This window comes from Eumetopias jubatus, unplaced genomic scaffold (assembly GCF_037043125.1).
Source record: "Eumetopias jubatus isolate StellerSeaLion01/CBP00866 unplaced genomic scaffold, mEumJub1_p1.0 scaffold_1, whole genome shotgun sequence".
NCBI lineage: Eukaryota > Metazoa > Chordata > Mammalia > Carnivora > Otariidae > Eumetopias > Eumetopias jubatus.
In genome coordinates, this window is record NW_028274807.1 from 6,275,558 (window position 1) to 6,289,406 (window position 13,849).

General features: G+C 46.5%; 1 protein-coding gene across 2 annotated transcripts in view; it reads right to left on the reverse strand.

The window, feature by feature from the left end:
• IGSF5 (immunoglobulin superfamily member 5) overlaps positions 1 to 13,303 on the reverse strand; it is a 35,649-nt gene extending 22,346 nt beyond the window's left edge. For both annotated transcript variants that reach the window (XM_028126423.1, XM_088020858.1), the window contains exons 1-3: positions 13,246 to 13,303; positions 6,932 to 7,249; positions 1,934 to 2,233 (exon numbers count right to left, since the gene is read on the reverse strand). In XM_028126423.1, coding sequence (XP_027982224.1) covers positions 1,934 to 2,233; positions 6,932 to 7,249; positions 13,246 to 13,303 — 676 coding nt within the window. The remainder of the gene's footprint in view (positions 1 to 1,933; positions 2,234 to 6,931; positions 7,250 to 13,245) is intronic.
• Positions 13,304 to 13,849: the final 546 nt, after the last annotated feature.

Here is a 13,849-nt window from a genome sequence, read left to right on the forward strand (position 1 = left end):
CTCTGAATGGCTTTTTACGGGTTCATGGAGACATTATCATGGGTTGACTTGTGTCCCCCTAAAATTCATACGTTTAAGTACTAACCTCCAGTACTCCCAGAATATGACCTTACTTGGAAATAGAGTATTGCAGACATAATTTAACTAAGGTGAATTTATACTGGATGGGATGGCTCCTCTAATCCAATATGACTGGAGTCCTTATTAAAAAAAAGGGAAATTTGAAAAAAAAAAAAAAAGGAAATTTGGACACAGAGAAGCACACAGAGAGAGCACCGTGTGAAAATGAAAACAGAGGTTGGGCTGATGCTTCTCCAAGCCAAGAAACACTGAAGACTGCCAGCGAAGACCAGAAGCTAAGAGAGAGGCCTCGAGATCGTTCCCTTACAGTCTTCTGAAGGGACCAACCCTGCCAACACCTCGATCTCAGCCATCTGGCTGCATGAGGATCCCCTCATAGACCTGTTGTGCAGGTCAATTTGGTTAACGTTGGAGAAGCACTTAAAAGGGAGCCTTTCCTTGGCAAACGCCGTGAAACACCGTTTCTTCCTCTTCTCCCTCTTCCTCCTCTTTCCCTTCCTCCTCCTTCTTCCTCTTCTTCTTTTTCTTCTTGTTCTTCATCAGTCTTGCTCTGGCGGTAGCTTTGTTCTGAACTTTGAATAAAGGTGTTTTTGTAGTGGGAAAATCTTTGCACCGAGAAGGAACCCCTTCCCTGGCTTCTGGGCCCTGTTCCACCTCAACCTGAGGCATGACCTGGAATAGAGCACAGCACCTCTCCGGGCCTCCCTTTCTGTCCTCTTTTGCAAAATGAAGGACCTAAAGTCAATCTCCAGCTCCGGGCCCCATGTTTTCTCATTGGCCTGGGCTGACCTAGAGCTGAAGCTGGCTCTGCAGCCCTGTAGGCTGTGTAGTTGGGAGATTTGGTATGCTGAGGAGCCTACAGTAGGTTCTCTTGGGGATCTAAACTTTAAATAGTTTATTTTTATTTCAAATCAATTAATTAACATACAGTGTATTATTAGATTCAGAGGTAGAGTCCAGTGATTCATCAGTTGCATACAACACCCAGTGCTCATCACATCACGTGCCCTCCTTAATGCCCATCCCCCAGTTACCCCATCCCCCCACCCACCTCCCCTCCAGCAACCCTCAGTCTGTTTCCCATAGTTAAGAGTCTCTTATGGTTTGTCTCCCCTCTGATTTCATCTTATTTATGTCACTTAGTTGAGTTTTAAAAAATATAAGACTTGGTACTTTCAAATACACTGTGGATTTGCCAGGTTAAAAAAAAAAAAAATGAAACCATAATTCTACTAAGATTGGAAGGAATCCAAGAGCACCTGTACACCCTCCTCAAATATTACAAGAACTTGTCTCATACTGGCCCAGGGGATGGGATTAAACTAGAACAACAGATAAAAGCTACAGAGAAACATTGACTTCAAATATTTATCACTGAATTGATGCTGCTTTGTGATAAATAATTGTCAAGGTTCTTAATGGTTTCCATAAGTAGAAAAGAATGACACATTGAAGATGAAATTTAAAAGCAAGTGGAGGGCGCCTGGGTGGCTGAGTTGGTTAAGCGACTGCCTTCGGCTCAGGTCATGATCCTGGAGTCCCGGGATCGAGCCCCACATCGGGCTTCCCGCTCAGCGGGGAGTCTGCTTCTCCCTCTGACCCTCTTCCCTCTCGTGCTCTCTATCTCTCATTCTCTCTCTCTCTCAAATAAATAAATAAAATCTTTTAAAAAAAAAAAAGCAAGTGGAATCACAGAGTCATGAAGCTGATGCTGATTGTCTCCATCACCATCCCTACCCAAAGTCAAGGTCACTATACAATTTTCCTAGGCATTGTTGATTAAGAACACCATATATAAAGTATAAGCATGTAACAGTAGTTTTTTTATAGAGAGCAAAATGTCTTCACTTACCCCAAGAAGGCTGAACCACAGTAAGATTCACAGTTACAGACTTGTGGGCATTCAGGCCCTTCATGTTAGCCAGGCAAGTCAGAGTCCCATTGCCCTGTGGTGTGAGAGTCAAGACACTCACTGCACTTTGGACGTCGTCGGGCTCCGGACCAGAATTATAGCTTGGGTGGCTCACCGGAATGCCGATCTCCCAGGAAATATCCGGGAGAGGGATCCAGCCCAATGCATGGCAAGTCACATTACAGGGCTTATCCTCAGGAACTATAAGGTTGCCTCTGGGAATGAGCAACTCCCCCATAACTAGAGAAGAAAAGAGAAACGTTCTGAAGGAGTGACCATGACTCTCTTGGTTCCAGGTTTTCTTTAATTTTTCCTTCAAATCACATTTCATGAGTGCTATCTTCCCAAGTCCAAACTGGCTATGTCTGTATCAAGAACCTTAACTCAGGTTTTAGCTGTGTTTTTATTTATACCTTCCAGGTTCATGAAAGAAGGTGAGGTTGCTCACCAGAAAACAGATTATTCCAGAGAAAATGAATAAATAAAAATCAGGATCCAGGGGAGTATAAATTATATGGGAAAGAGGGCAAATGTGCCTGCCATTAAAGGCTACACAACCACTGAAGTGGGGTTACAAAGTTGTCCTGGGAGCCAAAGCGAGAAGGGAAAAACCTTTACATTCTTTCCACTGTAAGGAGAACACATCTCAAAGGCTTACGGAAACCAAGTCTCTCCTAGCCTTTGGTCAGTCAGATTCATTTTATTTATTTTTGGGGTCACACATTTTTAAACATAACTTCCCATGATAGTTCCTTAAAGTATTTTTCCAATTACAAATTAAATCAAAATCAAATCTAATTATAAAAATAATTACCCTAAATCACGTATCAGAATAGAATACTCAAAGTATTTTAAAGTTTTTATTAAGGACCCACCTGCATATGCCAATGTGAACACTGTAAACAACCCACCGGAAAATAGTGCTTGTGTGTGTTAATATTAACAAAATAACCTGAGGATTGGCTCCAGTAAAGACACAGCCTTAGTGAAACACATAAACACTGGAACATCCAAATTAAAATAGCCTCCCTGCTGCGTAATGTAATGGGAAGAACACTGGACTAAGAATCAAAAACTCTGTTCTCAATCCTGGATTTCCTGCAAAATTGCCATCACCTGGAACAAGTCACTGACATTTTTCAGGCTCTCTGTTTTTCACTGGTCAAATGAAACAATTTGACTAGATCAGGGGTTTTCAAATGTTAGGTTTCAGTACCTTTTACAAGGTTAAAAATCATGAAGACACCAAAGACCTTTTGTTTATGTGGATCCTACCTACCAATATTTACCATACTTGAAATTAGAAATTTTAAGTATTTATTTTATAATAACAGTGATAACCCACTACAGGCTAACATAGATTAACATATTATTATGAAAAAAATACTTTTAAACCAAAATAAATTATTAAAAACAGTGTTTTATATTTATGCAAATCTCTTTTTTTAATTTTATTTTATTATGTTATGTTAGCCACCATAAAATACATCATTGGTTTTTGATGTGATGAACCACGATTCATTGTTTTCATATAACACCCAGTGCTATGCAAATCTCTTTAACGTCTGGTTGGATTCTCATATCAGCTTCTGCATTCAATCTGTTAAAATATATTGCTTTAGTTGGAGTATGTTAAAAAAAAATCTGACCCCCCCCCCCATGGATATATAGGTGGAACAATGAGAAGGCTTTTCAGATAAACAAGGATAGTCTTTGATACTGTACCAAATCTTGGCAAGCAGCGGTTTCTTACAGGTTAGTTGCACTGTGGAAACTGTAACTATATAAAGGAATTTTCATTCCCTTTTACAGTAAAATCCACTGCTCTATCTGGCACTTTGATTGATCTTTCACTCTTGCATGACACTGTATCATTATTCGTTGGTCATTTAGGAAATGCGGATCCTCGGGTCTATGCAGACCTTCCCAATGCACAGTGGAAGCCTTTCTGTGCACCACTGAAATGAGAGTAGGAAAGGCAACTCACATCTCAGTGTTATTATGGAACAGTCATGACTTCACAGACCCTGAAAGGATCTAGGGGATGCCCAAGAATTCCCAAACTAGATGGAACTGGATCAGCTCTGAAAGCTCTTCCTATTCTGAAATGTTAAATTTCCAATTATTCCTTTCCTCGATGGTCTCTGGGAATCAGTAGAGCACCTCTGCTAATGCAAGGATTACTGTAAATGCAACAATGAGAGGAGAATGGATCTGTCCCTCAAAGCTAAAGGGTTTTGTCCTTATTCTTTTTCCTTCATTCATTGTTTCATTTGATGGAGAGGTTTAAGATGACAGAAACTGGAAACAACGGTATTACCTCAATTAATAAGGGACGATCTTGAACTCAAACCCAGTGGCCCTCAAAACACAAGAGGTCTGGAATTTGGTGTGTGATTGATAGACTGGACAAGTGAAGCAGTCTGAAGCATTTCCTTTTTCTCTATATATTTGTGATTCAACTTTTCCCATTGGCTTACACAAAGCTTATCTAGTAGCACGACAAACACTTGATACAAGGGTGATGACTAGAACATTCACATAGATTTTGGATGACTCAGTATGGAGTTATGTAAGCTGTCTTTATTTTTCTTGCTGATACATGAGGAGGAAAAAAATAAATCTTTGGATAATTCGTTTTAAAAATAAAATGGATGTCTCCTCTTCTTTTAAAGATTCTTTTCCCTTGAAAGAGATCTGTGTGCTGCTTAGAGCACATTTGTTCCTCTAGGAACAAAGTGCCATTCAGAACACTGCAACCCGGGTAATATGACCAAGTTCAGTCCCCGGTCTATGGGTTCCTTCCGCATGACCTTGGGAAAGAATGTAACATCCCTAGATGCTTGTTCTTCCGTCTGTATTAAAGCCAAAAGCTACAGTAATCACCAACATATAAAAATGCATGTTTAGGCATATTCAGACAACTTTACAGATGCATAGCTTAGAGAAAAGCTGCTATAAAACCACATGGATTTATGAATTTGATATGCTATATCAAATAAGTCATGCCTTTGACCCTGTTTCCTTGATCCAGGGGTGCCCTTCTCCTCTCTCGCTTTTCCATTTTGCCTATCGTCCCCAGACCTCCGAAGCCCATAAGGGCACCTCACCATGGAGTCCTCCACGAAGGCTTTCCTTAGTCTCTCATCCCCCTTCCCAGTTCAAACCTGAGCTTGTCTCCCCCTCAGAGTCCTTGCCAGCCTCTCCGGTGCACCAATGTTATTCATGCATTTGCCTTATCTACTTTTCGGGTAAGGTTCTTGAGGGCAGGACTCTGCCTTACCCTGTTAATCTTTGAGTCCCCTTTCAGATGCCTAACACAAGGGTGTGCTCTTCTTGGGAATGCAATAAATAACAGCAATTGGCTATACGGAGATTGCTAGGACCCAGGTGCTGCTTTAAAGGCTTTACGTGAACCTACTCATGTGGTCCCACAACAACCCTATGATAAGGAAACTAGGGCCTGAGGTCATCAAATAACATGGTCAAGGTCACACAGTTAGTAAGTGATAAAGCTGGTATCTGAACTTAGCATTCGGGCTCCCTAGCCTGCATCATGAACGACTAGACCACTCTGGCTCCCGACTGTGTGTGTGATGAACTGAATCAGACAGGACTTTGGAGTCTTCAAACCATCCTCCGTCATTGTTTCATCGGATCCTCACAGTAAACCTGCGAGGTAGGCAGGGGAGCTTTATCCCCATTTTAGAGATGAAGCAGCTGAGTCACCTCAGGGGTCCCCAAGCTAGTAAATGATGAAAGCCAGACCAGAACTCATGTCTTTGATTCCGTTTTTCCCGTGTTCTCTCCCTTATACCTCAAATTGTTATAATAAGAATCTAGTCGTGCAAACTAAGCCAATAATCCAGGTCATCTCATAAAATCACTATTTAGAAAATATCATTAAACCTCATAAAATTAAAGACACATAAAAGCAAAGAGAAAACAATTGGCTAAGTAAAAAAAAAAAAAAGGCAAGTAGAAATAGGTAGGCATGCATCTCTACCAAATGTCATCAAACTGGATTCGATGCAACATTAACATAAATCCAATGTTTGAAAATTTCTCCTAGACAAGCAAATAAATAGACATAAGAAAAATTTCAAAAACATGATGTGGTCTGCTGTACGAAATGCTGCCACAGAAATCAGGAGCTCTACCACCTCCAGTGGGTCTATAAATACCATCTAATTACATAAGGAATGCAAAGTGATTAAACTTTGATAAAGATGTTCTGAATTCTTGTAAAACATCCTTTTTTTTTTTTTCACTAAACAGCATGATTTGGAGCACCTCACAATTCCCTCTAAGAATGAAAAATAAGTCATCCATTATGATAAATTTCATTTACTCCTCTCTAAAACACTTGGTGTATTTTGTGAACACACACCTTTGACTATAAGAACTGCTGGAGGCAGGAAAGAATAAAAGATTGGAGGAGTTCAGCTGGAAAGAGGTAAAGGGTAAAGCATGATTCAAAGTGCATACATGACATAAGGCAAAGAGACAGAGTCAAGCGTGTAAGAAACTAGAGAAAAGGCAAAGATTGGTAGCCCCCCCTAAATCAAAGAGCAGTGACCGCAACCGGCCAGGGGCTAGAACAAATGCTATCGGTACCGACACAGACCAGACAGAAAAGCGGTAAGCCCTGTATTTAAGAATCTTAGTGAGAGAAAAGGGAAGGGAGGAGAGAGACTGCTTCTCTTGAAGCAGAAAGAAGGGAAGTAGACGGAGAACCGGTGAGGAAGGGGGATAAGGAATCACAAGTAACAAAACTATGGATATTCGTTGGTTTGGAATCATCCATTCCAAGTGTAACTCCAGCAGACAGCAGCCCTGTCATCACCTGCGACGTGAACTCCCAAGGCTCCTTCCATTCCCCTGGCGCCTGGCCCAGCAGACACCCCCTTCTCCACTCAGACCCACCTGGGTACCCACCTTGGACGGAAAGGAAAGCAGAGGCATCCCGGTCGCTGTTCTGGAGGCTGCACTTAATACGCCCGGTGTCCTGGAGCCGCACGTCATGGATTATCATCTCAGAGATGGAGTTGCTGCCCTCCTCATAACTGGCAGAGGTAAAGCGGTCGTTGGTGATGATGGGCTCCGTGGGTGTGATGCTCAGCACCACCGTGTCATTCAGAGCCCACATGATGAGCCTCCAGCCCCGCGAGATGGTGCAGTTGAAGCGAGCCTCTGTGCCCTCCAGCACCGTTGCGTTCTTGGGACCTTCTATGATTTGATAGCTGGATCCAGAAGCTGGAAGACAGCCAGTTTTTCAAGGCGGCAAGTGAATGGATCTATGCAAGTCAACTGTATGGCTTAACCCTTCTATGTGTACCAGCTATGACCGCTGGATATCCAGGGGTCAGACTCCATGTCTTCCTGGTTCCAACACCACGTCTCCCCCACTGGACAGGAAGCCACCCATCCCTCCTTTCGAATCCCTCCCTCCACAGTTCTCAGCACTCCCGGCAAAACTGGAAGAAAAAAATGCCGTTCCTCCACCTCCAGAGAGATGTTACCTCAAATACCTGATCCCAGCCTGGCCCCAAGGGCACCCCCGCTAGGCCAGCTGTTATTTAAGGCAAGTTTTTCACCTTCACTATGAAATGAGAGTTATCCTCCCAGTAAAGTGGGAAGGATCTTTGATTCCCACCTCTGAGGAAATCCCAAGGCTCAGAGAGGAAGGTGGAGAGCAGCTTCTCTTCACAAAGAGAATGGGGGCCCCAGCATGTGGTGATCCCAGCCCCATGCACGCGCCTGCACCCTTAGAGCCCCCAGATGGGATGCTCAGGACGGTGTCTGGGGCTGGAGGAACAAGGCTGACAGAGAAGAGATCCGGCTGGAGAGAGACAAAAGTTGCATCCTGAGTACCCTCTCGTGGAGTAATAGGTAAGTCAGTATCAAGTATCAAGAGAACCATACCGTCTGTCATTGAGGCCACACCTCTCCTCTTAAGGACCAGAAGAGACGTGAGTGGGGACATACAAAGAGAGGAAAAGGAAAGGTCGAAGGATGTAGGGGAGGGGGCTCTCTTAATGAGAACAGCCAAGTGGTGAGTCTGGCAGCCTGGTACGAGTATCACCACGCCGAGTGCTGGGTTTAAAACCCCATCAGACAGGCAGGTGGCCCACAAGAGAAGATCACGGACTCTCCGATGAGGCTGCTGGCTCACTGGACAAATTATCTCAACTTCCCCATGCCCCACTCCCCTCAGCTGCAAAACTGGGTCACTAGTACCACAGTGACTTGTTTCAAAAGCCAAATATAATAATCCACGTGAAGCCCTTCACACGACCCTCAAGCACTCAGCAAACATTTATTGTTATGTGACGTGCAAGAAGGGATGTGTTGATTTGTAAGACAAGCCAAGAATGTCACAGATTTAAGTAAAATTGTTTCCTTCACACTTTTCACCACATTCAACCCTTAGCTCACCAGATGCACTGTGACACCGGTTTTAACTAGAGTGACAATCTCTGACTGGTCTTCCACATGGGGTACACCAAGGGCTCTTCAGCTCACCTGACCTCAGTCATAATCACCTGAGACGGAGCATGCTCTACACCGGAAGAGCTCAGGAGATCTTTTGGCCATTTAGGACTGACGTTCTAATCATCTTAGAGGAACCAATTGGCAGGCAGAGTTTTCAAGACCTTCCCATGTTTGCAATAAAAATTCAAAGTAGAACTCGCACAGCAAAGGATAGCCTTCAAAATCTCTTATGCTCATCTTTTTACCACCTATTGTTTAACAATGAAGAAATGAAGGGCAGCAATACCCCAGGACTTGTGATCACAGCGGTGAGCAGGGACCCAAACTCAGACATTCTCACTCTTTCCCATTTTCCCCTCTGATCTCACTCAGCGTTTACAGCAAAAATGACCCCCGGCAGACCCCACCCTGTGGTTTCTTCTAAGTCCCACCTGCCACAGCAATAAGACTGCAGGAGGTTCCTCTGACCTTCTGGAGCTTTATGATTCCGCTGGGTCCACCAGGCAGTCTGCCATATACACCGATTGCCCCCAAATCACTGCAGCCCCCTCTCCTTCCAACCTCATAAGGTCAACTTGTAAGACAGGTTCTAAAAGAATCTCATTACAGCCCTATAGTTTTCTGGGGAGACACCACACCACAGACAGGCATTAATACATTAACACATCACCTGAGTACCCAGCATGCGCTGCCGGCCACAAGGACAGATTGACGGGAGAGTAGGAACTGCTACACAGACAGTGTCCCAGAGGGAAGCTGGACCAGGGGGAGAGGCAGCCAGGGTCAAGGTCAAGGAGGGGGTCTTGCAGGGTCCAAAGAGGCAGAACTGAGGAAAAGTCAGAATTAACTAAGACTGTTCCTGTGTTTGGGCAAACATGATGGCTACTCTTTTGTCTCTGGGCGTGATAAGAAAAGAGAGACAGAGAGAGTTTAAAGAACAGCTCCTGCTGGGTATCCTCTCTTATCCCTGGACAAGTCTCCTTGATCCAAAGATCCCTTTGATCTGGGATTTTAGAAAAAGAAAAAAAGCTTGGGTAGGGAAGTCAGAAAGGATTCCCCAGGGAAGCCACAGCGCTGTCCAACTTGGCTCTTCCCATGAGCCCTGAATTGCATCTTTTAAAAGAAGGGCAAAAGAACACAAAGAGCGAAATCTGCACCCTGAGGAAAGAGATGAGCTCTCCCGACCCCACCGTGTGACGACAGCCCTCTTCCCCGGCTCCTGATGCAAGTCGGTGAGAACCAAGCGGCCAGAGCCCAGCGGCTCAGATGTGGGTAGGGCCCGGATGGCTGAGACCCAGGCTTCCCTGCCAGGAGCTCATCTAAGCAGCCCCCGCAGAATACGCAAGCCCCTCAGAAACCATGGCTCCCTCACCGCCTGGTGCGAGGTAGAGAGATTATCTCACTCTGAGTTTGTTCAAGCCAGCAGACTGCAACATGTGACCATGACGACGGGCAGGCCACATACCTTACTTCACAGGTGGGAGGTGAGGGGGAGGGAGGCCAAATGGAAACTCCTCGAGTTTGAGCCTGACCTCTAAATTAAACAGGGAGGCGCCCAGTCCTAAGCACTACATTCCCCGGACAGCATCACCCGCAGTCTTGGCTTCCCACCATGGGTAAACGCGCCGTCAGCCCTGCCTCCTGACTCAGAAGCCTGATATCCTGATAATGCGAGGTCCTGGAGCCTCCTTCCTCTCCCTGAATCCTATCAGCTATGGTGTGTGTAACCCTGCCCTGCACAGAACAAATATGAGAAAATTGTAAATAAGACCTTTCATCACACACAAAACCTCCCTTTCCCTCGGCTCCCCCTTTCACTCTGTAGAGCAAACAGGCAAACTGGGGCAGAGCCACGGGAAAGCTCAGGGTCCCCCTCCCAGACACTCCCCCCGCCGCTAGCCGTGGTGGCCGCCCAACTCAGGAGTTGATCCACCCGCAAGACTCTTATTCACTAACTCACACTGTAATTTCCACATCGGCACCTGCAGCCCCACCCTCTTGCTTCCTCCCCCCCCACCCAGGATCCTACTCCGGGTGGAGTTTGAACGACAGGCTCCAGCCCGACTGGAAAGCATCTCTTCTACTCACTGCATCCTCCCGTCTGCGACATGGGAATCACTCCAACAGTAGCCCCTCTGCCTGCTTCCGTGCCTCCTGCCGGCCCTGCATCAGTTGATCCCAAGCATGGATCCTACCATCCTTCTTCGAAGGCTCTCTCTCGGCTCCCTGGAGGAGTAGCCTGCTGTCTCCCCCGCTGGGGGTTAGACCCCTCCATTCTTCCGCTTTCCTCCAGCAGGCTCCTCACTGCACCTGCGGGCCCCCCACCTTCCCCCTTCTCTTACTCAGCACTGGAAAGGAACAGAAAAGCAGACAATTAAAAGCGGAAGGGAGAAAGGGAAATGCAATGGACTTGGCGGCAGAGAAATGGTTTGGCCTGGCAGGTCTGAGGAAGAAAATGGGAGTTGGAACACATTAGGGGTTGGGCCTGTCAGAAGGAAACTGAGAAGCGAGGGAGGGGTCCTGAGGCGCCTGCAGAGTCCTGCTGACGATGGCAGGAGGCACCAGCGTCACTGCTGGGCCACCAGCACCCAGAACGGCTATCCACATGGCAGCCAGCCAGCAGGACCTACTCAGCAAACCAGGGTGATCAGGTACCCCTCCCCTACCTCCCACCTCCGTACTCAGACTTTAAGTATTTTAAACACATCCATCTTAGAGAAAGACCAGATAACCCTTAACATTATCATATCTTAAGACCCTACTTAGTCTCACATTAACTTCCTTCCGCCCCAAACTCCACCCTCCAGCCACCAGACTACCCTAAATTTATCAAACTCACCGACTCTTTCTGGCCCCAGGGCATTTGCACAGGCCGCGATCAGCCTGGCATACCAGTCTTGCTTACTTGCCTCAGCTCCCAGCCTAGTTGTCTCCTCCCCAGGGAAGCCTTCCCAGATTATTACGTTGAATTATCCTATAACAGGCTTCCAAATCATCGAAGCAATTGTCACAATGGTGATTTTATGTTGATTTTTCAACTAATGCCTGATTCCCCTGCTAAGCTGTAAGCTCTTTGTTAGCAGGGACTGTGCCTGGTTTTGCTCATCACCACATCCCAGTGCCTGCAACTAAAGGGCACATAACAGGGCCCCAGTGAATACTCACTGAGCAGATAAATAAGGGTGTTGAGTTCTAAATAATCCATTACACTGGGGCAAGGTAGAGAGGAGAGAGCTGGCAGGAACCCTTTGGGTGCACCTGGAGGCTGCACTCAGCTATTCAAAGCCAAGTCTATAAATGAAGGTGTCTCTACTCCAAGACTTTCCAAGATGAAACATCCAAGGGGCTCAGGCTTTTGCGATGGACCCCATCCCCCAGGGGGGCATTAGAATTAGCCCCAAAGCCTCCCCCCTCCTGGAACAGCCAACTCTGGACCTCGGCCAGAGCCATCCCTTTGTTCAAAACAGCTTCGGGGAAAACTGCCTCAGAAAAACAGTAGACCCCATGGCACATCAGTTTCCCGCTGAGCTGCTAGAAGAGATCTTTGCCCCTGTGGCTGAAATAGCCGCTTTGGAGCCTTGTCCCTAAAATGTGTGCTGAGTGTGGTTTGCTAGCCTCGAGACGAGTCCTTAAGCTCCACACAAGCAGGGACGGAGTTTCGCTCTCCACTCTACAAACAAATGTTTATCCAGCACCTACTAAACACCTGGCACTGCGCACTATAAGCCAGGAGTTTCCAAACATCGTGGCGCCCAAATACATGTTAACACCACAGCCTGGTGCCCTGGGCTTAGGATCTCCACACACCCCAACCAAAATTCACAAAACATCCCCTACTGCCCATAACACACTCTGATAGTCCCTATACTATTTTATGCCTTTTCCAATTCTCAATAAATATTGAATATTGGGGGAGGGGATATCAGAGTGACCGAAAGGCGGCATTCGTGGGAGGTGCTTGGTCTCACTGTTGATACACGAAGGTGTTCAGTCAGTGAAACTTCATCAAGGTGTACCTCTAGGACTTGTGTGCTTTTCTCTATGTTCATTATGCTTCGATACAATGCCTTAAAATCACTGCATAAGGAATACGGGAGGGATACCCTCCGGAGTTTACAATCTAGTTGGAAAGACAAGACAAACACACCTGAAGCAAAGAAATCTAGACAAGACCTAATCGAGAAAGCCAAAGGACCCCACAGTCTGCTCGCTCCATCTCCTGCAAAGCAGAGTTTGATCAGGAGACCCTGGCCTGGGACACCCTGGGGGAGATCCAGGTTGAGGAGAAGCTGATGAGAGGAATGGCAGGTCTCACAGGCAGTGCCCCGCCCCCCGTCAATAAATGGGAGCTGGGATTATCACCCTGAACACTGCCAGGTCAGGAGGGCTCCAGGGAGGAGGTGATGCCTGAATGGGGCCTTCCTTGAAGGCCAGTTATAAATGAAAGAAGAGAAAACCAGGCAAAGAATGGGACATTTTAACAAGAGCCATGAGTCCTGGGCAGGTACAGAAGGCAAACGCCCACACCAGGGACAAACCAATGAACAGGACTGGTGGGCCAGATGCCCATGGAGGACCACTCCCACAGCTCAGTCAGCAGAGCAGGAAATGGGCCCAACCGAAGAGACCTCACTGTGAGAAGGGCCCAAGGAAGAAGCCTCTGGCAGTCACGTGTCCAGGCCGCCTCCTCTGGCTTCCCTTCCACCCACTTCAACCGGATGCCTACGAATGTCCCGCCAAGCCCTGGAGAGCCTTACCTGCCAGCCCCGCCAGGATGACCAGCATGGCCGGGATGCCTTTCCAGCTGCCCTCCATCTCCACACGTTTTCTTCACCCCTGGGAAAACAAAGCAGGCAGGTCACAATCTACCACGGATGAACGTTTGCCATTCAGAGTACGCGGAGCCCCTACCAGCTCATGTGTCTGTGGATGGGTTAGTCAGAGCTCCTCAGCATGGTCACAGCTTCACTCCACACCTGCTGGATCAGAAGCTCCAGGGTCAAGCCCAGAAATCTGTGTAAGCAATGCAACAAGGAGCCAATTCTGGCACGTGCTCAAGTTTGAGAACCACTGTGTTAGTTGGTCTTACTCCCAAGCCCGTGTATAAATCGTGGAACGCAGATGGTATACCATTACCGCAGAAGCCCTCACCAAGGTGCAAGGGCGTGGGCTTACGGCTCTTCATTTCAATCACGATGTTTTAATCACTGAGGGAAAAAGAAATCCTGCCCACAACAAGTTCACGTTATCGAAAGGGAAACAGGCAACAACATGAAAAAACAGAACATAAACTTATTAGAAGGTGCCAAAGGTATGTAGAAAAATAGAACAGGAGCGTGTGTACAAGCGATTGTGTGTAGG